The sequence below is a fragment of the Mytilus galloprovincialis genome, chromosome 12 (genome assembly GCF_965363235.1).
Source record: "Mytilus galloprovincialis chromosome 12, xbMytGall1.hap1.1, whole genome shotgun sequence".
Lineage (NCBI taxonomy): Eukaryota > Metazoa > Mollusca > Bivalvia > Mytilida > Mytilidae > Mytilus > Mytilus galloprovincialis.
The window spans coordinates 28,792,288-28,815,257 of NC_134849.1; the positions used below are offsets into that span (position 1 = coordinate 28,792,288).

The 22,970-nt window shown below is 32.1% G+C and overlaps 1 protein-coding gene across 4 annotated transcripts in view; it reads right to left on the minus strand.

The window, feature by feature from the left end:
• Window positions 1-200: 200 nt before the first annotated feature.
• The window catches only part of LOC143055362 (uncharacterized), a 188,646-nt gene continuing 165,876 nt past the window's right edge, over window positions 201-22,970 (minus strand). The window contains exons 1-6 of one of the 4 annotated variants that reach the window (XM_076228498.1): window positions 13,080-13,199; window positions 12,411-12,539; window positions 11,773-11,800; window positions 10,173-10,367; window positions 4,017-4,132; window positions 201-369 (exon numbers count right to left, since the gene is read on the minus strand). In XM_076228498.1, coding sequence (XP_076084613.1) covers window positions 259-369; window positions 4,017-4,132; window positions 10,173-10,367; window positions 11,773-11,800; window positions 12,411-12,533 — 573 coding nt within the window. In that variant the 5' untranslated portion in view covers window positions 12,534-12,539; window positions 13,080-13,199 and the 3' untranslated portion in view covers window positions 201-258. Of the gene's footprint in view, window positions 370-4,016; window positions 4,133-10,172; window positions 10,368-11,772; window positions 11,801-12,410; window positions 12,540-13,079; window positions 13,200-22,970 lie in introns of those variants that run through there. The other 3 variants (XM_076228500.1, XM_076228502.1, XM_076228501.1) reach the window with 3 other exon arrangements.

The window sequence follows — 22,970 nt, forward strand, 5'->3', positions numbered from 1 at the left end:
CTAAATACCAAAATATTATTAACCTTCTACTTTTAATAAGTGGGAAATTCAAATCATAAAAATATCTCTAAATGTTTTAAATGAGTCACTGTACCATTTAAATGAGGTCAAAAGACAATGAATATTTGTATTGAAAGCGCTTTTCTTGAGTTATCTTTATCAGGAAAGATAAATACAGAACGTTTAAAGACATTTGTATTTAACAAATATATTCCGAATACAACATTGTTTGATGAGAACTTCGCTTTCCTTGTTTTCTCATATTTTCGTAACAAGTTTAGCACTCTTGTATATTTTGTCTTCCGCTTGAAAATTCCACAAATGGGCTTCCCAGTCTACAGATGGTTGTTTACAGGTGAAGCCATGTAACTAAAGAAAAAAATATAAAAAAAATAGGTAAGTCTTAAAAGTAATGTACATGTCTAATATGCTGTCCACAATATCTTTTATAATTCGGTCTTTGTATATGATAAAAATCCAATGACGTACAACATCGGTCAAATTTACATAATAGTTTCATTTGGCATATGATTTGTTTCCAACACTGTATATGAGACAATATCTGAAAAAGTCTAATTTTTTTTCAAAAAGAAAAAAAAAAAACCAAAAATGTCTTTAGACCCGGTATTTTAATAGCACAAATCAAAGAACACACATTGAGGATCTGTTGTCTGTAATTCAAACAATTGTTAAAAAAAGAGGGACGAAAGATACCAAAGGGACAGTCAAACTCATAAATCTAAAACAAACTGACAACGCCTTGGCTAAAAATGAAAAAGACAAACAGAAAAACAATAGTACACATGACACAACATAGAAAACTAAAGAATAAACAACACGAACCCCAATGGGGTAACAAAAGGAATTTTAAAAATGGTACAAAAAAAAATCCAGTTATTTCCTGTTACCAAAGTGAATCAATTTTAAAAAGTTTCTAATGGGAATAAGGAAAAAGTTTAAGACACTATTTGTGGTTTACTAGTATATCCTGCAATAGTTTATCAAATGCCAATTATTGATTTAAGCATTTGCAATACAAAAGGTTTAGAAATATACTAAAATATAGTCAGATATGTCGGTAACATGAAAGAATCTTGGATAAGAGGACAACGGTAACAGGACAGAGTTGGTAACAGAAAAGATTTTTTTCCAAAGAAATGCTTTATTTTATAGTTTAAGAAAAACACATCATTACAGATTGGTCAAAATTGGAAGATAACAGCAAACAATGTCATTTATTATTTGAAACTGTATTTGCAAGATGAAAAATCTGCCTAGGTAATAGAAAATTCTAAAATAAATTATTTTTATCTACTATACTAGAATTTCAAAATGTTCTCTGCTGTTTTCAAAAGCAAAAATCCTATTTTTTTCATTCAATATATTGTATATTATTTTGAAATGTATTTAATATGGTCATGAAAACTTATATACTGAGTGCCAATGAAAACGCAACAGTTGGTTTTTCAAAAATGAAACTTATATTATAAATGATACATGTAATCTTTCAAAATAAATTGTTCTTGAAAATTAACAACTTTAACAATTATAGATCGAAATCAAAAAAAATGTTTCATTGTCATTTTTGGGGCGCAAAAGGTAAACGAAACATCCAATGTCGAATCATCAAAAAGTAAAATCACAAAAAATACTGAACTCAGAGGAAAATTCAATCGGAAAGTCCATAATCACATGGCAAAATTAAATGACAAAACACTTCAAATACGAATGGACAAGAACTGTCATATTCCTGACTTGGTACAGGAATTTTCAAATGTGATAATGGTGGATTAAATGTTAAAACCCCGTGGTGCAGCGCAATCTCGACAGTGCCGTGGAATTGGTCATCCCGGACGTTTCTTGCCGTTTGTACCCCGGGATGTGGCTTATCATTAAATGATCCATTTTGGTGGAATTTGCGGATGATTTGGGTTATTGTATAGGCTACAACTTCAGTCTTCTCGTAATTGTATGCTGCGATAGACTTCATTGGATCATGCCAAAAACTGAATTTCCCTGGTTGTCAGAAAGTCATGGCATTTACTCAGATGTTTATTGCAGTTTCTTCACAATAAGGGCGGGACAACTCATGACATAAATTTTTGAATTTTGAAATACTAAGGCTTTTCTACCTCAGGCATAGATTAACTTAGCTGTATTCGGCAAAACTTTTAGGAATTTTGGTTCTTAATGCTCTTCAACTTCGAACTTTATTTGGCATTTTAAACTTTTTTGGATTCGAGCGTCACTGATGAGTCTTTAGTAGACGAAACGCGCGTCTGGCGTATATACTAAATTTAATCCTTGTATCTATGATGAGTTTATTTAGGCAAGTTTTAAATGAAAAAATCGTGAAAATGGTGCATTGAAAAGCGCAGAACTCAGTTTATGTCCGTTCAAAATAACCCTTACTTCGCATTTGTTCCAAAAATCACTCAACCGTAAAGTTGTCGACACTTGTCTTAAAAGTCATTTTCAACCAACTTAACAAAGTTCTGATATAAGTGAAATAAAAATTATAAGATTTTGTTGAAAACAAAATCGTTGCGTTTTCATTGGCACTCAGTATATCAAATGAAACGGTTGGCATATAGTAAATTAACTTTTTGATTCATCAGAGAAATTGTCTTGAACATGCTTCCTGTTACTAATTATGGTTATGCTGTTACTTTGTATCAGGTAACATGACAGAACGTAACAGAAAGGAATTACGCAGTACTTTTTGTGCATTTTATTGAATTGTGTAGAAGTTTACTCCCATCTACATATCAATTTAATAAGATACTTTAAAAACATATGAACCGTTATAGTGCTCACAATGAAATATTCTCAGAAGGTACACAAAAAGGCTGTAACAGGAGAGAACAACAAAATTATTTTTCTCAAAATTCATATCTTTGAAGAGTTCAGATTTTTCAAACTGGCTGTTATTCACCTAAACATATGGAGTCATACATTCAGAAATTGAGGCTCTTCACATTGCATTACAAGAAATAAATTGTTGGTCTTGCAAACGTGTCCACAGGTGGAAATTTAAAAACCCAGCAGTAACAGGAGGGAAATTACCGCCGGGGACAACATTTAAAAGACCTTTAAAAATGCAAAATTTTCTTACATGCTTTAGTTATAACAAAATCAGACCAGTAACGAAGAAGTTTTTTGTATAATCTACCAGATTTGTGACAATCGGAAGGCTGTTTACTTAATTTAGATATTCTTTGAATGGTTTAATTTTCAGAAAATAACAGGGGACAACATGATTTGGGGGAGGGGTGACCATTTAGATTATAATATTTTATTAGAAGAAATATTAAAAAGAATGTTTAATTGGATGCAGTTGGTGCATTATATACTCTAGTTAATACTGAAACTTGAAATTTTCCCAAAAGTTGCCTGAATAAAAATATAATTGCTGGTGAAAGATGGGAAATGGAAATTAGACTTTTTCAGATATTGTCTCATATCTTATAGATACAATACTAACATCAATTTTGAGACTTTGCAATTGAATTATGCGATGTCTGAAATAAGACGTGTAACTCGCTCATAATTTTGCATGATTTTTACAAAAAACACTAAGCGGCACTTGATTTTAAATTTGTAGAGCTCTTGAAACCAAAATTGTGCAACATTTTACAAATATTTGAAAAAACAAATCAATGAAAAAAATGAATGCATGAAACATGTGAAATGAATGTTTGATGACAATGTTTTTGCGATTGACATGTGTACGCTTAAGGTGAGAACATTTCAGCAATCCTTGTTAATTACGAGAATGTTGACACAAGTCTTACATACAATGTTGTACTCAAGATAAACTATATATATAACGCAGCGGTCGACACGTTCTGGTAAAGGAATTAGTAGATATATAGCTGCTGGTCGAAGTTGAATAAGTTGTGGAGCTGAATGTATAAGTTACTATTAAGTTTGTCATTGTGTGAAGTTTTTGAAAAAAAAAATATCAATATTAATAACAAAAGAGAAGAGAAAAGAACGTATATAAACAATCATACCCGTTTTTCTCCTAGTACTTTGAAAATCTCTATCCCAATCTGGCCTTGTTGAAGTTGATGTATCATAGACTGAGTTGCTCTAGACCATAACATATCAAATCTATCACGCGGTATACCTGCAAATGTAAATCTTTCATGTTATGTTTTGTGGTACATATTTTTCTAGACTAGACTGGCTAGGTATTTATAAAGTATCATAAAGCTTTAGAAGAAAAACAAAAGAAAACAAAAACACAAAAAAAACCCACTATTACAATAGTTACAAAACCATGTTAAATCCACCATTTGCTTTATATAATGTGCCTTTACAGAGTCCAGGAGTCCATTTCACATAAAAACTTACGACTAAGATTGCTCTTAAGTCATTAACAAACCAGTATACTTACGATAAATCTTAGTCGTTATTTTTTTTGTGAAATCGACTCCAGATCATTATAGTTGCTATTCATTAGTTTTATGTGTATGCATGATACTAGCAAAAACAGGATCTGTACCGAATGTCTGAATGAACATAACAGCCAGACTAGAGATTACCACAGTGAGATAGGTCAATAATATTTCAATACTAGACTCTTAGTTTGATTGTTTATAATAATCTTATGGTATTAGAAGAAAAAATAAAAGGTTTACAGAACACAGCATTACGAATGTCTAGGAAAAACAAGTCTTATACCTCACAGCTCGTTCGCTATGCCCGTGTCTATTGAGAGGTTTTTGATTTTAACGAATGCAATCTGTGTATTACTGGTAAATTATTAAACCAGGGATATCGTTACCATAAATAACTTAAAACCTTTACTTAATTTATCCATGGATATACAGATTTGGTTTTGAAGTTTGTTTGTTGAAGGTCGTGAAACATCCCTATTCGTAAATAAAATTATAAATAAAGAAAGAGTCCTGTTCTGGACTTGAAGTTGGTAAAATTGCTAAGTATAATTGATATTTTCAAAATAAATGATATTATGTGAATGTAGAAAAACTGTCAACAAATGTCCGTTTAAAAGATTTAAAAAAAAAAATTCATTGGTGTTATTTTGAATGCAAAATTGTTTGTCACAGGGTAGTTTGTTTATATGGTTGTACTTTTATTTTGTGTATACAAAACTCGATGTAATAGACCGAAACAAGAAAACGCCCGTTCACATGCTGTTAAAACAGCTTGTAATTCAATGGTTGTCGTTTGTTATTGTTCATCATATCTGTATTTCGTTCATTGATTTGTACTTAAATCAGGCCATAAGTTTCCCGTTTGAGTTGTTTTTTATTTTTCATGTAGGGGCCTTTCATAGTGGGCTATGTGTTATTTGTTTTACTCATTGTTGAAGGCCATCCAATGTCCTATAGGTGTGAACATCTATGTCATTTGGTCTCTGGTTGATACTTTTGCTTCATCGGTAGTCATACCACATCTTCTTAATTAATTGTATAAGCATATCCCTATTGTACTTCAACATATTGAGAGATATAAATTGAAATATCGGCAAATGTGCATTAATTGCAGACATACAGATCAGAAAGTTTACACATGTTAAAACTTATCGCTGTAAAGGTGATAAGCAAATATGAAGTCATTCAGTACAGTTGCTTATGAGAAAAGTAACAAACATATTGGTAGAAGATCGAACAGAAGAACAAACAAAATGTTTACAATATAGCTCAACTCCCAGACATGCAAGTAAGTCAATATTCATACATATACGCCGTATAAAAGGTAATGCAACTTATATATTGATAAAAATATCGTTCAATATTATTCTCTAATACCGGCTGCTGTACTTCCCATTAAATGTTATACTACAACTTCGTTTTCGGTCGATTGAAGCAATAATGACATGAAATTGTACGATACAGCTCTAACTATAAAACAAGAAGCAGTCCTTGTAATTAAAGTTTGAAAGCTGATTATCTTTTGAATGTAAAAAGAAAAAAATCAAACTGCAAGGGGACCTTTAAAAGTTTTTTATGCCCCACCTACGATAGTAGAGGGGCATTATGTTTTCTGGTCTGTGCCTCCGTTCGTCCGTCAGCTTCAGGTTAAAGTTTTTTGTCAAGGTAGTTTTTGAAGAAGTTGAAGTCCAATCAACTTGAAACTTAGTACACATGTTCCCTATGATATGATCTTTCTAATTTTAATTCCAAATTAAAGTTTTGAACCCAATTTCACGGTTCACTGAACATAGAAAATGATAGTGCGAGTGGGGCATTCGTGTACTATGGACACATTCTTGTTCTTTTTTTGCCGTACATCTGACATAGGAATCTGCTAAAATCGTTTTTTTTTATATACTTTTTTGTATTATGGAAAGTCTCCTGTCGTTTCGTCAATGTTAAGCACAAATGTTTGCAATTTTACGATTGACCATCTTAAGAAACTATGATAAGTATCAACGCTTTGGAAAAAAACTTGCATATATTATACTTGACAGCATAGTCGTGTACGGCGGGAATGATTATACGACGTTTCTGCGATTAAAACTTTATTTAACGTAATTTAGCGTCATCCTGACTAACGTCTTAAAAATCAAGGTATATGGCTTTTATTGAAAAAAACAAGCTTTAAATAAAGAAATTGACCATATTTCTGCGTCTTTTCAGAAGTGCAGAAAAAATTGATCGTTGATTTTTTCTAGAAATTTTCGCGCAGTGTACTTGAAACAGTACTTGACTGATTGCGAAAGAAAAAAGTACTGTTTCAAATACACTCCGCGAAAATTTCTAGAAAAAAATCAACGATCAATTTTTTCGGCACTTCTGAAAAGACGCAAAAATATGGTCAATTTCTTTATTTCGCAAATATCAATCTAATCAGGAAAATAATAATTTGGTTAACTTTAAACTTGTTATAGCATGTTGATGCCATGGATCAAGTGAACATTGTACAAAAAAACCCCGGTTAAGTTATTGCATGTCGTTCAAAAGTATTGTTATTTTCTTTAAAAGTCCTTATTTGTGGAATTTCGGGGATTTGTTTCCAAATAAGCAAATTTCGAACCAAATAATCTCAAAAAGTAAGTCATGAAGGTACTTTTTTCTTTGCATATTTCAAAAGTACACATTGAAATTTACCTACTACCAAAATTTCAAGAAAAAAATCAACAAGGGATCTCTACTGCATCGTATGCCCTTAAATAAACTTATTTCAAAAGGTTACCAATTCAACACTGTAATAAGATCATTGAATATTGGTTTTATTGGTTTAAATATTGATGTTGTTATCAGTAAATTAAAAGCACACTAAATAATATTAGTATGCTATATACATATATACATTCCATTCATGGAACTACAATCTGTCGATACCTGTAACTTGGCATGGCACAAGGTCATGTTTTCCTCTGACTGTTTATGACGTCTTTACACTAAATCCATAGGATGTTGGATGTGTACGGATTAATAGTTTAGTCTTAGGTGCATGATTTTTTTATTAGTTTTTAGTGGCTTTGAACTAGCTGTCAGATAACTGCGAGTACTCTCAGATCTTTTCCTAGTGTCCTTTTGTTGTTGGGATGTACAAGTGCCCGGCCACGTCCATTTGTATTTTTGTCCATCTGATGAGTTAAGCCTTTTTCAACTAATTCTTATAGTTCGTTCTTATGTTGTACTGTTATACCACTGTCCCAGGTTAGGGGAGGGTTGGATCCCACTTACATGTTTAACCCCGCCACATTATTTATGTATGTGCCTATCCCAAGTCAGGAGCCTGTAATTCAGTGGTTGTCGTTTGTTTATGTGTTAAATATTTGTTTTTCGTTCAAGTTTTTTAACCAGATTTTTGTGTAAAAAATGTCGGTTATTGATTTGGGGATGTACGGCGGGCGGCCGGGCGGTCGGGCAGTCGGGCTGGCGAGCGGGCGGCAACCAAATGATGTCCGTGCATTTACTCATGAAGCGTTAAACCAAACCTTTTAAATTTTTTATATGTTGTTACTGACAACAAAATGGAGGTCAAGTACAATAATGACGATTTTGACTTTTACCGTTCAGGAGTTACGGTTCTTGAAAGTTTAAAGAATGTCGTGTCCGTGCATTTACTCATGAACCAGTCAACCAAACCTTTTAAAATTTTAATATGTTGTTACTGACAACAAAATGGAGGTCAAGTTCACTAATGACGATTTTGACTTTTACCGTTCAGGAGTTACGGTTCTTGAAAGTTTAAAAAATGTTGTGTCCGTGCATTTATTCATGAACCGTTCAACCAAACCTTTTAAAATTTTAATATATTGTTACTGACAACAAAATGGAGGTTAAGTTCAATAATGACGATTTTGACTTTTATTAAATATTAATATGTTGTTACTGATGACAAAATTGAGGTCAAATTTGATATCATCAGTTATGGTCCTTGTGAAATTGAAAATTACCAGGACACAAATGAATGTTAATAAATCCGGTTTGCCGTCTTTCTGACAGCCTCTTGTTTACATAAATAAGGCCGTTAATTTTTTCGTTTGAATTGCTTTAATGGGGCCTTTTATAGCTGACTATGCGGTATGGGCTTTGATCATTGGTAAAGTCCGTACGGTGACCTATAGTTGTTAATGTCTGTGTCATTGTGGCCTCTTGTGGACAGTTGTCTCATTGGCAATCATACCACATCTTCTTTTTTTATAATTGAACGAATCAAAAAATCTTTAATTCAAAATTTTGGATTCGAGCGTCACTAATGAGTCTTTTGTGGTCAAAACACGCGTCTGGCGTAAATAGAAAATAAATCATTGTATCTATGATGAGTTTATTAGTCCAAATTGATACTTCAAGTCAGATAATAATAACTTAAAGCTACACCTATGTAATTCCTTGTTCCGAAAAAAAAAATCATAAAAGTAATCTACGCCGTTTTTTTTGTAGACAAGCGATCCAAGCATGTTAGCATTCCTTTCCCCTTACTTAAATTCTTCTGCAAAAGCATGCTGATTTTCGTTGTTAGAATAAATTACTCAGACCTTTTTATGAGTACTGTTGCCTTCATCTGCAGTTTTGGTTGCCGGCGGTAGAAAACTATCGAAACCCACTACATGATTATGCACTTGCCCCGAGTCAGGGGCCCGTAGTTGTCGTGTGTAGTGTGGTTGATAGGTATGTCTCAGTTTGTTTATAGATAAGTTCGTTGGTTTACCTGTTTGAATTGTTTTACACTAGTAATGTTAGTGTCCTTTATAGCTTGCTGTTTGTGCGGGGCCAAAGCCCTGTTTTACAGGTCGTACTATGACGTGTAATTGCATTAACTTTAAATACATTATCAATTGGGGAACATCCCTTTAACATTTGTTCAATGAATAATCTCTTATATAGGAACTGTCCCTCAAACAAGGTGTCATTTTACTGTTGTAGAAAAAAAGAAAAGAAAACTGAGATTTTTTTAACTTCAGGAAAGGGAGGGGGATTCAACATATTTGCAACTTTTTTAAAAGAGAGGTCCACTTATTTTTAATAGAAAAGAAGATAAATATATATTAAAGTCCAGTATTATTACATGTTTTAACCATATAATACCAGATAGATGTATAGTTCTTTGGAAAAAAGGTTCTATAAATAATTATACTTTAAAGTGGATTTACAAAAAAAAAAAAAAAAAAATAGAAACGTTATAGTATTACATTGAAAGATTACTCGTCTCTTCTTGATGGGTTGTTCCTAACCTGATTATAAATTGGATGCATTTTCACTCATACCACATCTTTTTCTACACAAAGTGCCAAAAAGACAAACAACTAAAATGAGAACACCAAAACAACAGTTACATAGACAACCATCATTAGACCAAAAAACTAAAATGTACACAAATTGAAGAACAGCTGGGCCCCCTAAAAAACCGGATGTTTCTTTGGGAACAAGAAAATAAAATACCTCTAAGTTGAAGAAATGTCAAAGTGCAAGTTTAAAATCAATCTTTATACCACCTTTTTTCATCCATATTGTCAAAATTTATTATTTTTATGAATACAAAAACATATTATAATCGCCCGCCTTTACTTTTTAAGGTTCGCCTCCAAAATTTGTGAATTATTATTTTTAACAAAATTTTTCAATCGCTCGTTCAACCAAATTAAGCACTTTGTAACATTTTATCGCCCTAATCAACTAACATATAAACATATCATTTTTTTCTAATTTATTAACACGGTGATAGTAGTCAGAATTTTACTTTACCATGGTAATATCCAACCTCGAACCATAAGAAATCATTTCCAGACAATGTGTGTTGCACGTTGAGATTGCTGCGTCCTAAGAGTTTCTGCCAACTTTCCAAATTAGTTAGAGATGTACATGTCACATTACAAAAGCCATTCCTTATAATTTCAGAAGTAATCAGGGTTATTGCTGAACAATGTTTTACTTCAAAAACTATATAATATAAAAGAAAAGAAATATATCATGACTAATTGAAGTTTGTATATTTTAAGAAAAACAATTATGAAATAAACAAGATCATCAAATTCAAATGGCTCCAATTAACGTATATTGACACATTCAACATTCATAGAGTCAAAGTGTCACAGTAAAACATCACAACACTTAACATGCTTAAAGAATAAGTAAATTCTAACAATATATTACTATTATTGAAGTACAATTATTGACCCCAAAAGCAATCTTGTTTGAGAAAAGCTTATTTGCAAGTTCTGAAATCTTGGATGGCATACCTTATTGGTTGCACTAACAATGGGGACAAATAAGTAACTAAATCAACAGTAAAGTGAAAATGATATGATATAGTAAAAAAGAAGATGTGGTATGAATGCCAATGAGATAACTAACCACAAGAGACCAAAATGACTCAGAAATTAACAATTCTAGGTCAACATAGAGCAGTCAACAATGACTATGTTTTGATGTCCAGGATCATGATCATATCGTGATTTTTCACAGCTTGCTAGTATGTTTGTTTGTTCACTGGTGTTAATTTAATTTAAATATATACAGGAAGTCACAAGAGAGAAATCAAGCTAGGTATATGTCTACCATTTTCTATATAACGACAAGTCGGGAATATGATAATTGGTTTTGATTCGTTTAATGTGTTTGAGGTTCTCATTATGCCATTTGATAAGAGATTTTTTCCGATTTGAATTATCTTAGAAGTTCGAGTTTTTGTTATTTTACATTTGGGTCCTCAATGTTCTTATTCTTGATCTGAGAGTCACTGCTTAGTATTTTTAGACGAAATGCTCGCCTAGCGTATCAAATTATGAACCCAGAACCTTTGACAACTATTGAATATGCAGATTGAGTTCGTTCATTATTAAAAAACGTACGGCAATACGGTATTGCTAACAATATTGTTAATTGGTCTATTGGATACGTATGCCATGAACAATAATACCTCATCACCTTATTCATTATAATGTGTACTTTACAATAAATACTGTTCGTGAAATTGATCTTAACCACCTTTTCCATAAACTGTGTTTAAATCTTTTGATGGAGTTGCCACAACAGCTTTGATTTTCCTCACGTATGTTCATATAACTGCTTAGTCAGATTTTGATCACTGTATACATACTAAGTGGAATCTCTATCCTATTCAATTTCTGTGTATTTTTGATATTTTAAATATATTATTGTATTTCCCTTATAAAGGGTTTCATCAGTATTAAACAGAGGATTCTGGCAGTGAAAGGCGATCGATAATAAGGGGTCATTAAAAAATCACCCATCGAGATCAACTGACAACCACATGGCAAAAATCGACTATCTAAACATGGAATATATGGCTCGAACGTCACCAGTTAAACATAACGTTACATACTTGCAATAATCTTTGCTTCTCCAACAACCTGCAATTATTTGTTTTGTATGTTATAACGAATTATTTCTTTATTTAGTTTAAATTATATATACATAAGATTAATCCAATAATATTAACATTAATATATAAACTGAATACTCATAACTGAAGTAAATTGACAAGCCGAACTTATTCGTACAATACATGCCTCAATAGAAAAAAGGAAACAACAAAAAAAGGAATAACAACCTACAAAAACTCATATGTTTAACAGCGAAACAAAACATAACAAGATTCAACATATACGTTTTTTTTGTGGACATGTATGCTTGATTTTGTTTTGTATTTTGCCGCTGTGTGTGTGTCCATGATAATATTAGCAGCTTTGAATATTTATTTTTTATTTATTTTAGTATCGTCTTTGTTATATTTTACTCTTTAAATCCGTCTGAACTACGATATTGATCAATTGAATCACAGTTTATTACCATGCTTTAATTCTTAGATAAAAATTTTCATCGATCGCATATTTTGAACGGAATATCAAAAGCTGTAATATCAATTGTAAACGATACATGTTTTGCATTTCTTTGTTTCCAATATGATATATTGTTGATGTTTACAATTGTGTAATAACTTGTAGTAGCATTATAACTTACCCTAAATTTATATTTTGCTTTGTCTCCGATGACACCGCTAGCAATTTGTATCTTGTTTTCAACATTCGTCCCGTATTCCTCTTTTATTTCGAAGGATACGAAAAACTGCAAAAGTTCTCCCATGTCTACCTGGAAATACGTAATGATAAAACAATTAAGCGGAACTTTCACTTTGAAGCAATTTCATTAAATTCATTTATGTTTCAAGGAAGTCGAGTGTTAAAGGTAAATATTGAAATATTATACTATACTTTAACCTAGATTAAAATGCTTCAGTTGTTAAACTGTCTTTCACCTAACATGCCTAAGTGTAATCATTTGAAGATTAGACTTGTCGAATATAAATTACACAAATCAGTGGTTACAAATTAAAAAAAAATAACTGATTAAAAGCAAATCTTAAAAAAGTTTTTGATGTGAGCAGACGTCATATCAAGCGCATTGATTATTTATAATATAGATTAGGTCGATCATAAGGCGGAAGTGAAATACCACTATTAGAACGCATGCACTAATACAAATAGTTTAACGTTTCTATTCACCGTAATATGTGTAATCAAATGTATGTTACAAACTGTGAGATCACAAATAACAAAGTGATCACATACACAATTTTCTATTAGAACATATACTGATCATTGCTGATGGTAAAATGTTTTAATTTCTTACCTTACTTTCTATATTTATGTTCGAGTGAAATCTATTTCCGTAGTACACATTAAAAGGACGGTAACTGTGAAAAAGAATTGAAAGTCAATACATTGATCTCATTACTATCGGGACGTAATGAGTGTTGACCATGCAGGAAGACAGATTATTTATTACGTTGAATGTAATTGATTTCTAAAATTTTATACAATACAATATAACCAAAAAATATTGTAGCTACAATATTAAAAAGGTATATGATAAAACAAGACGTAGAAGTTTTAAAGGTTCATCATAACAAATGGACAAACATTAACGTTTTTATACTTCAAAATCTAACATGTCTATCATTAAGGAACGAAAAAATGCCAATCAAAACTCGATTTTTTGTTTATAGTTCTTGAATACACACACACACACACCACAATTGCATTCCACTTTTAAATAACTAGTGGATGCAAGGCACTAAAACTTTCCAAACTGCATAGGTTAGTCTGTACTCTTTAAAGTAGTTTTGAGTAGTTTTTAAGGTAAAAAAGCCATGATTGTCCATTTGTTATAATGAACCATAACAACAATAGGTCACGATAAGTATTTGGATAATGAGTAAAATATAATACCATATATATCAAACTGACAAAATATGTACTATGCTAACTCATCTGTCCTCTAGTGTAATATTGAGCAGATACGATACAATAAAATATAGAGAAAAGTGCGCCATTAACAGTGTGTTGTTTTGTTATTTAGCTGTTTATGACTTCTCCTTTAAATTATAATGAAGCATGTTAATTATGTAAGGTTAAGAATTTTGTTGCATGTGAATACATGTTCATTCATCACAAACAAGGGATATTCGATAGAAGAATATTATACAATAGTGTTGATACGTTTCAGCGTTATTTGGAAGCTATAACAATAACATTAGATTTAAAACAAAAATAATCAAGGTACCAAAATGATTGATATGGCGTACCTGTCTACATATATTTGTACAGTAGAAAGATCGATTGCAAGATAATAAAAAAAGATAAGTACATTGTTTTCTGTATACATAGTCATTTTGGTTAAATTGTGCCAATATAAGATAAAAAAAAGAAACATCGCAAATATATTTTTTTATATTTCAGTTTAAATCAAATCGAAGGACTTTCTGTAGGCAGGCAATTCGATTGTTAGTTATATGGCAACTAGTCTACAAGAAAGGCAACAGAGGTATACTGCTGTTCAAACGTCATTAATCGATTGAGAATAGTATATCTGGGTAACAAAATAAAAGCGAGAGAAAGAAAACAATTATAAGGGGGAAAACAACGAAACAACAGAAACACCGAAGTGCAATAAAAGACAAACAACATTTCAAGCTACACAGAAACGAACTACAATAACAAGTGCCATTTTTCTGACTTGACAAAAGACATTTTAAGAAAATATGGTTGGTTTAACCTGGTTTTGTGGGTAGCCAAACCTTGCACTTTATAACAATGTGGAATATACAACATTAAATGACAGGATACAGTACAAATGAATGCAAGAACATTCAAGGTTCGTTTTATTTCAACATGAACAACCGAAACAGAGGACAGCATACAAAAACAGCACAACAAAACCACGATCTGTCGGCCACACGACGACTGTATTAACGCAACAAAAGCGATGTCACAGGTCAATTTTCGAACATTGGATATATAGCAAGATAAGGTTGGCAATTATAATATTCGATGTGTTTTATAGCGATTACAAGATTATAAACATAATTATGTTTACTTATATTAGTAATTAGATAATTAATTGTAGTATCTACCTATGTCTATATATCTTCTAATCTAACTGTTAAACCAATAAATACAGACAACATGGTTATACATAACAACGTGCATTCCTTCTTTTTTCATTGATTTGGATTTGAAAACCAAAAAGGAGAATTTAGGAATAAAAACAGAAGATAATTAATGAATTAAAAAAAAGCAATACGTTTTTATCACGTTTATAGAACAAAACTATGTGAAAGTCAAGTAACCTTACAGGTCTAAAAAATATCCCAAAGAATATCTAAACTAGAAAAGATTGTATGTATTTCTAAATTATACATGTAACTAACATTTGTTAACATTTGTCAATCAGGAATAATAAAATATTAGAAAAAATATAAATAAATATATGTTTTTAAGTGTAGAATTAAAATCATAATCAAACCGGATCATGGATTTGACAATCTAATCATCATACAAATCTGGTTATATCTCGTGAAAGACAATTTTTGATCTTGCAGCAGCTACTATAGAAAACTTCCTCCGTACTACGATATACCATTTAAAGACATACGGAACCTTGTCTGAGGTTTATTTTTTTATCTTTACTTTCATGAATTTTGTCAGAGCGAGGCTATGCTTGTTAAGTATTATCATGAACAGTTTAGCATTGTTCATATATTTACTGATAAGATTCGTGTCATTTAAATGTGTCCGTAGTGTGTCAAATTATTGTGCCTTGAAAGTTTGAAATGAAGTCCAGCGTGACACAGGAAAATACAAAACAACTAGAATTGCTTACGTATATAGTATGAGCGGGAAATTGAATCCGACAAAACAGTTAGAGGGATCAGGAATCAGAACCCTCAAATGATACTTCCCCTGTGGAATGGTGTGTTATAGCAAAATGAAGATTTTTTTCTACAAATGTTATTTGTATTTCCGAAGGGATAATTAATTCAAACATATAATGAACAGTTTAAAGGCATTAAAACAATATAATAAAAACACACAAAACTACAAATTCCGTCTTACATGAAGTACTTTAAAAATATGTCTAGGGGGAAAAGGTTTTGTATGCACAAAGGTTCATATTGTAACCTTTTAGAGTCAGAAACACATTAACTGACTGCGAATATAACAAACAAACTGTATATTTTATGAACGAGTTCCAACATATATAACATACTCATTGATACAATATATTTTGTAAAAAAATGTGTAATTTAACATGATTAAGGGATTATATTTGTCAACTAATGTTGATTGCTTATATACATACGCTGTTCTTTGGCTTTTGATTTTTACTGTGCAAGGTTCGGTGTCCAAATTAATTACAGAAGAGGTTGTAGCTGCACGTTTGGTAGCAATTCTTAAGATATTCAACAGAAGATATTCTTACGAGCCATGGTAAATTTATTCACACGCTGTGTTCAAGCCAAATAGCTCCTTGATATTGACAAAATGAAAATAAAGGTCAGTGACATTAAAATGCATGTTTTGTTTATGGTAACATCGATGTGCAACGTGGGCATGATGTATCATATGATACGTTATTTGGACGTAAGCTAGGCCAAGTTAAAGTTTTTTTTTAATCTTTTGTATTATCTCTGACTTAGTCGTCACAACTCGGTCGATTTCGTACCTTCATCGGATTGAAGGAGAGTAGCCGAGTCACCCGGGGATTATCGATTGATCAGATTGAAGGATAGTAGCGGAGTTATCCGAGTATTGCCAATTGATCTGCCACAACTTCTGACTGCAAAAAATGGCTAGCTTCAGAGAAAAAGTTTTCCTTGTAACAGGTAGGAATCATGCTCTGCTATCCGTCTAATTTTTCTAAAACATGTGGAAATTATAAAATTTGCTGTGTATTATATAATGCATATGTGTAGATATTTTTTCATAGTAAAAGATTACTACGGACTGACCGAGAGACGTCCTTGGCGATAATGATTACCTTGTCATATAAATTGAAGGATACAACAATTCAAATCACGTAGGTTCTAATTTGTAGGTAATTGGTACCGTTGATTTTATTACTACCACTGGGTCGATGCCTCTGCTGGTGGACTATTAGTCCCCGAGGGTATCACCAGTCCAGTAGCCAGTACTTCGGTACTGGCATGAAAATACGGATTTTTTTGTGTTATTAAAATTTGCTGTTACAAAATATTAGAAATTATTATAAATTAAGGAATGTATCTCCCTCATGCAAAGCTCTGATTCCTTTCACGAATTTGGCTATACTTTTTGGACCTTTTGGATTATAGCTCTTCATGTTTTATATAAGCTTTGGATTTCAAATATTTTGGCCACGAGCATCACTGAAGAGACATGTATTGTCGAAATGCGCATCTGGTGCAACAAAATTGGTACCGTTGATTTTATTATAAAATTCTAGTTATAAAGTTACAAATATTACAATAATTATGATAATACCTCTTTTGAAAACGCAGAAATTCGATTTATATTAAATTTGAGGGTACGGCTGGAGTTTACAGAAAAGAGAATAATAGGGGAAAATAGAAAAAATAGAGAAATATGAATAAAAGAAATAAAGAATAAAGAATAATCAGGTTCTTAAATATATAGAATAGAGATAAATGGTCCAAAAGTATAAAAAAAATATAGCAAAATTGCCTAAAAATTAAAGACTACAAAAATGAAAGACCCCATATCAAGACCCTCAAATATTGTACGACTGGAGATTCCTAACATTGTTATATCTCACCCTAAATTTAAATTTATTGCTGGTTTCGGATGTAATTATTAACCCGTGGTATTTGTGATTCAACGAAAGTCCTAGTTTTGTGTTTAATTTCAATTGAACTGTAAAAATCTCATTAGTTCAGACTTGACAACCTAAAACAAAACATAACGAGAATACTTATATAATGTTGTTATTTTTTTCTATTATAAAACTCATTTCATTACACGTAAGACATAAGACATTTTATTTCACTAAAGCCCCCAATGGGATATGAAGTACAATATTTTTCCCATTGTAGTAATTTAATCAGCATGACTTGATGAAATGACAATATAAATTTTTAAAATCTAGACATAAAATAAGGCGTAGGTACAGTTTCAAATTTGTTAGCCGACATAACGTTAAAACGACAAATCAAAGAATTCAACTTTATTTATATCCAATATTGGACAATGCTGTTGATAAAAGATTACAAATTTAAGGCCTCTGTTTTCCAAATTTATCAGGAGAAGACAAAAATGGTCTTTAGTTTTAGAAGCATAGATACATTTTTTGTAGGACAATGTTGTTGATTGAATATTACTCTATGCATTCAAGGCCTTTTTGTTTTCCAAATAATTAATATTAATAATAATTGATAGATTCCAAGTCAGTCGTCGGGTTCAAACTGGCAGAATTTGAATTAAAAGAAAATTGTGCATCTTATAATCACCATGTTTTTATCAGGTGACAATACCAACACTTAAAATTCAGGCTAAAATGAGGCTTACACATAATTAGATATTTTATTCAGTCACTGATCCGCCGCTATCGCGGGTGTGTTCTAGTATAATATAATATATGATTAATACTGATATGTGACAGGAAGTACAAATTATAGTAACATGATTAAGCACATGTTTTAAGGTTGCACTTTGTAAATACAGCTGTTCTCAAAACACGCCTCTTTTGGGGAGATCTTGAATATTCATAGAAAACTAATTTTGTTTACATACTGGTTCCCAGTTATGCTCTCTATGTTCCATCTCACAGAGACATAACTTGGGAATGTTACCAGTAAATAAACATCTGCATATTGTTTACATTGAAATCTGTGGTAACCTTTCATTCGAGGTAGGGGTAGTTAAGAAAATTAGTGTTAGTTTAAACTCTGAGAAGTTCAGGGCATATAAACGTTGAAAATATGCCGCAGATCCCTATATTTTGACCTTTGAAAAACATTGTGGTGCAAATGAACTTTCAATTCTAGAATATTATTTTTTTCAAAACTACATAGTAAAAGTGGTACAGTTTTAGCCGTAAAAGGAGTTCCTATGGGAAATTGCATTGTCAATATTTACAGAAATGCAACCTTAAAGGTTTGAATAACACTTTTTAAACATTGCAAAGGAATAAAAAGACTGAGATATTTGGTAAATGTCAATAAAACAGCAACAAAACAACACAGATAATCCAATGCCAACTAATAAATCTAAAACGCCGAGCTGTATTCAAGTGCATTTTTTGCGACAGACCTATGCAAATGTCAATCTTACCATAACGATCTCCAACTTTTCAAATTGTAATTTATCAATCTGATATTGAGTAATGCCTTATCACTAGAAATGACTACATGTACCAACGAATTTAACAAGAGCAAAATGACGGGTGTTACTAGCAGAACAGGAAATGTTGACATTTTCTGAGAACCTGAGATGACCCTCGGATTTTTGCTGTTCGCGATGCTTAATATTTAGTTTCTGTGTAGTGTACTTTTTATCGGTTGTTTATCTATTTGTCTTTTTCTGTTTACTATGCTACCGTCTGTTTAACTTTTTAACCTTGAATTGACACTCCTTGAATTGTGACATCAGTAAAATTAAGAAAGAAAAAACCGCCCTCCTCAAATTATTGTTATTTTGCGACATGCAGAGCTCATTAGTGGATCCAGTGGTTGGGGGTTTGAGGGTCGGAATCCACTCATTCGATTTATTTATTTCTATTTTTTTTTAATTATGTGAACGTTTCATGGTGTTCCGGCGGTTGCAACCCTCAGTTTTCAAAATAGATGGTTCCGCACCTGTAGGTTGTATTTAAATTGATATTTCAGGGGCAAGTTCTGGCATAGGAGAGGCCACCGCTATTAAGTTAGCAGAACATGGTGCAACATTATTTTTAGTTGCTCTTGAAGAGGACAAATTGCAAATTGTACAACAAAAATGCATGGAAAAGGGTTTAGTAGAAGAAAAAGTAAGTTATTCAAATTTTGATATGAATATAATTGTATCGCTTAATTATCAAGATCATCATAATAATTTTATAAAATGTAAACTCAATCTTGTTTCCTAGTTTTTTATAGACTAATATTGAAATATCTGGATTGAAGGATGAATGAATTACCGTTTAACGTCCAGTGGCAAATGTTACACGCATATTATGACGAGAAGATGTCAATATGATACGAACATCAACCCTGCTTTGTTATTTACCGACACGCTATAAAATATAAGAATACAAAGATTGGGTATGATTGCCAATGAGACAAGTCTCCACAAGAGTCCGATGACACAAAAATTAACAACTATAGGTCAACGTACGACTTTCAACAATGAGCAAAGCATATACTGCATAGTCACTAGTTTGTAAGATAACAGTGCTTATGCATATATATTACCATACCTGGACATGTTATTCTGAATCCGAGCCGACCATGCGGTCTTTGACGTACGCTTTAATGATGTGTGCCTATTTTTTGATTTCATCATTCCTTGAATCGAACCCGCAAACTCTCGCACTCGAGGCCAGAATGCTACCACGAAATTTTTGTAATTACTCTTTTTCTGTTTAAAATACATGTAGGATGAAATATTATAATTAGCATATATATTATAAAGACATTTAAACGAGGGTTTGGATGGTTTTTACAGATTAGAGAATAATGAGCAAAATCTACAGCAAAATGGGGGTCTGGATGGGTTTTACAGATTAGAGAATAATTAGCCACATCTACAGCAAAATGGGGGTCTGGATTGGTTTTACAGAGAAGATAATAATCAACCACATCTATAGCAAAATGGGGGTCTGGATGGGTTTTACAGTGTAGAGAATAATCAACCACATCTACAGCAAAATGGGGGTCTGGATGGGTTTTACAGAGTAAAGAATAATCAGCCCCATCTACAGCAATTTGGGGGTCTGGATGGGTTTTACAGAGTAGAGAATAATCAACCACATCGACAGCAAAATGGGGGTCTGGATGGGTTTTACAGAGTAGAGACTTATCAGCCACATCTACAGCAAAATGGGGGTCTGGATGGGTTTTACAGAGTAGAGAATAATCAACCACATCTACATCAAAATAAGGGTCTGGATGGGTTTTACAGAGTAGAGAATAATCAACCACATCTACAGCAAAATGGGGGTCTGGATGGGTTTTACAGAGTAGAGAATTGTGAGCCAAAATAAATATTATGCAGCACAAAGCAGGAATCAATTGTGTACAAAAGTGAAAATAAAAAAAAAGCATGCAGCAGATGAAAATGAAACGTAAATCTGAAGAAAAAAATCCTGCTCATCCCCTTCCCCTATCCCTCTTCCCCCCAAAAACCGGTATCAAACGGTCTTCCATTTGTCAAAGATTCATTGTTTACCAAACCAAGTTTTGTGAAAGTTTGGTATATAGTTACAAAAATATCATCTCTTTCAATAGATACTATACATGTATAAACACGTGCACAGTGTTAAGAATTGTTAGATACTGTATTGTAGATAGATATAAGAAGATGTGGTATGAGTGGCAATGAGACATCTCTCCATCCAAGTCAAAATTTATAAAAGTAAACGTTTAAAGGTCAAAGTACGGTCTTCAATACGGAGCCTTGGCTCACACCGAACAGCAAACTATCAAGGGCCAAACAAATTACTAGTGTAAAACCATTCAAAGGGGAAAACCAACGATCTAATCTATATAATAAATGTAGAGTTCACATGATAAATACATTGTTAAAGGGGCATGCATTAGCTGTCAAGTTCATGTTTACCGAATTGAATCAAATTCTCATATTTGATTTATAATTCTACTAAAAGGTATATCGAACTAAAACAAAAGGTCTCAAGTGAAGAATTAACAATGCAAGGACTCGATAATATGTATCCGCATTGCGGGTGTATTTTAGTCTAAACACCATCTAATTAACCATCGAGGTGACCTCCGAAGACTGCAGACGATCATATAACCGATATCAACATAGATATAGATATAAATAGATAACGAAACGTTCAATTGAATTTTTCTAGGTATGTTTGATTTTATTTTATAGGTTAAACAAATACATTAATCATTGTTTTTACCTATATAAAAATGAGATATTGTGGATCGAATTAGTCAACCAAATGGTTAACCCTTGTTTCACTTTCAACGTTTGCATTCTTTTCCTTTTGATAGCCGAACACGCCTAGTTCAAGCGTAACCCATCTCTAACTAAGGGGTTAAATAGAAGGTCACATTAATACGGTTTTAATGAGGTGGAATTATTCACTTGCAAGTGAATAATTCATCCGCGATGTTTCTTTGCTCCTTTTGACAAAATTGAACCAAACTGGCTGCTAAAAGCGAATTATTATTTCAAATATCAAATTTTAATTGACTGGTTTAAGAAATCATGTCATGTAGATGTATTAACGAAGTTTGTGAAATTCGACGCATTACAATGTGTGTAGAAAGCCTTACTTCTGCGCACAGCTTTTTAATGTATTTGAGCACATTCGTTGAACAATATAACAGCGGTAAATGTAAGCCAAGTATCAGGAAAAAGGGTTTTCATGTATCCGAAAATACGTCTGATATTGTTTAAAATGACGAATTAACTTGTTAGCTTATATCATGTATATGTAACACATTGTATATACCTTGTTCATTTAGTTAACGCCTTCTTGAATGCTGTGCACCTACCACACGATGAAAGAGGGGTTTCTAGCAGGAAACGCTCGTGTGTTTTGTTATTATCCAGTAAATCGAATCCTTAGTACTAGAATAAAAACCATAAAAAAATGTCTAAATTAATCACTAAAATCTCAATCTGACATGCCTGTTCTTGCTGAATATTGGTAGCTCTTGACTTTTAGAAAATGACTACGAACCCTGTAACCATTCAGATATTCTTAGAATTGTATCATCAAGTATTCACTTATCCATTTGTGTTTCCCTGTGATTTGTTTCTGATAAACGAACCTTTATGTTTACTTTCCAAAAGTGACTTAATTTATAATTTTTTTTTCTCTCTCTCTTTTTTTTTTTTCAATGAGTTAATTGTTTTTTTACTCTGGTTGTTTTAACAAATTTACTATGTTGTCCTGATTTAGTTTGTGAGAAGATTGGTCAAATTTATTCATATTGAAAATAACCCTTTTTACTATAAGTACTGATAAATTGACCCATTTAATGTATACACATGATTATATTTTCTTCTT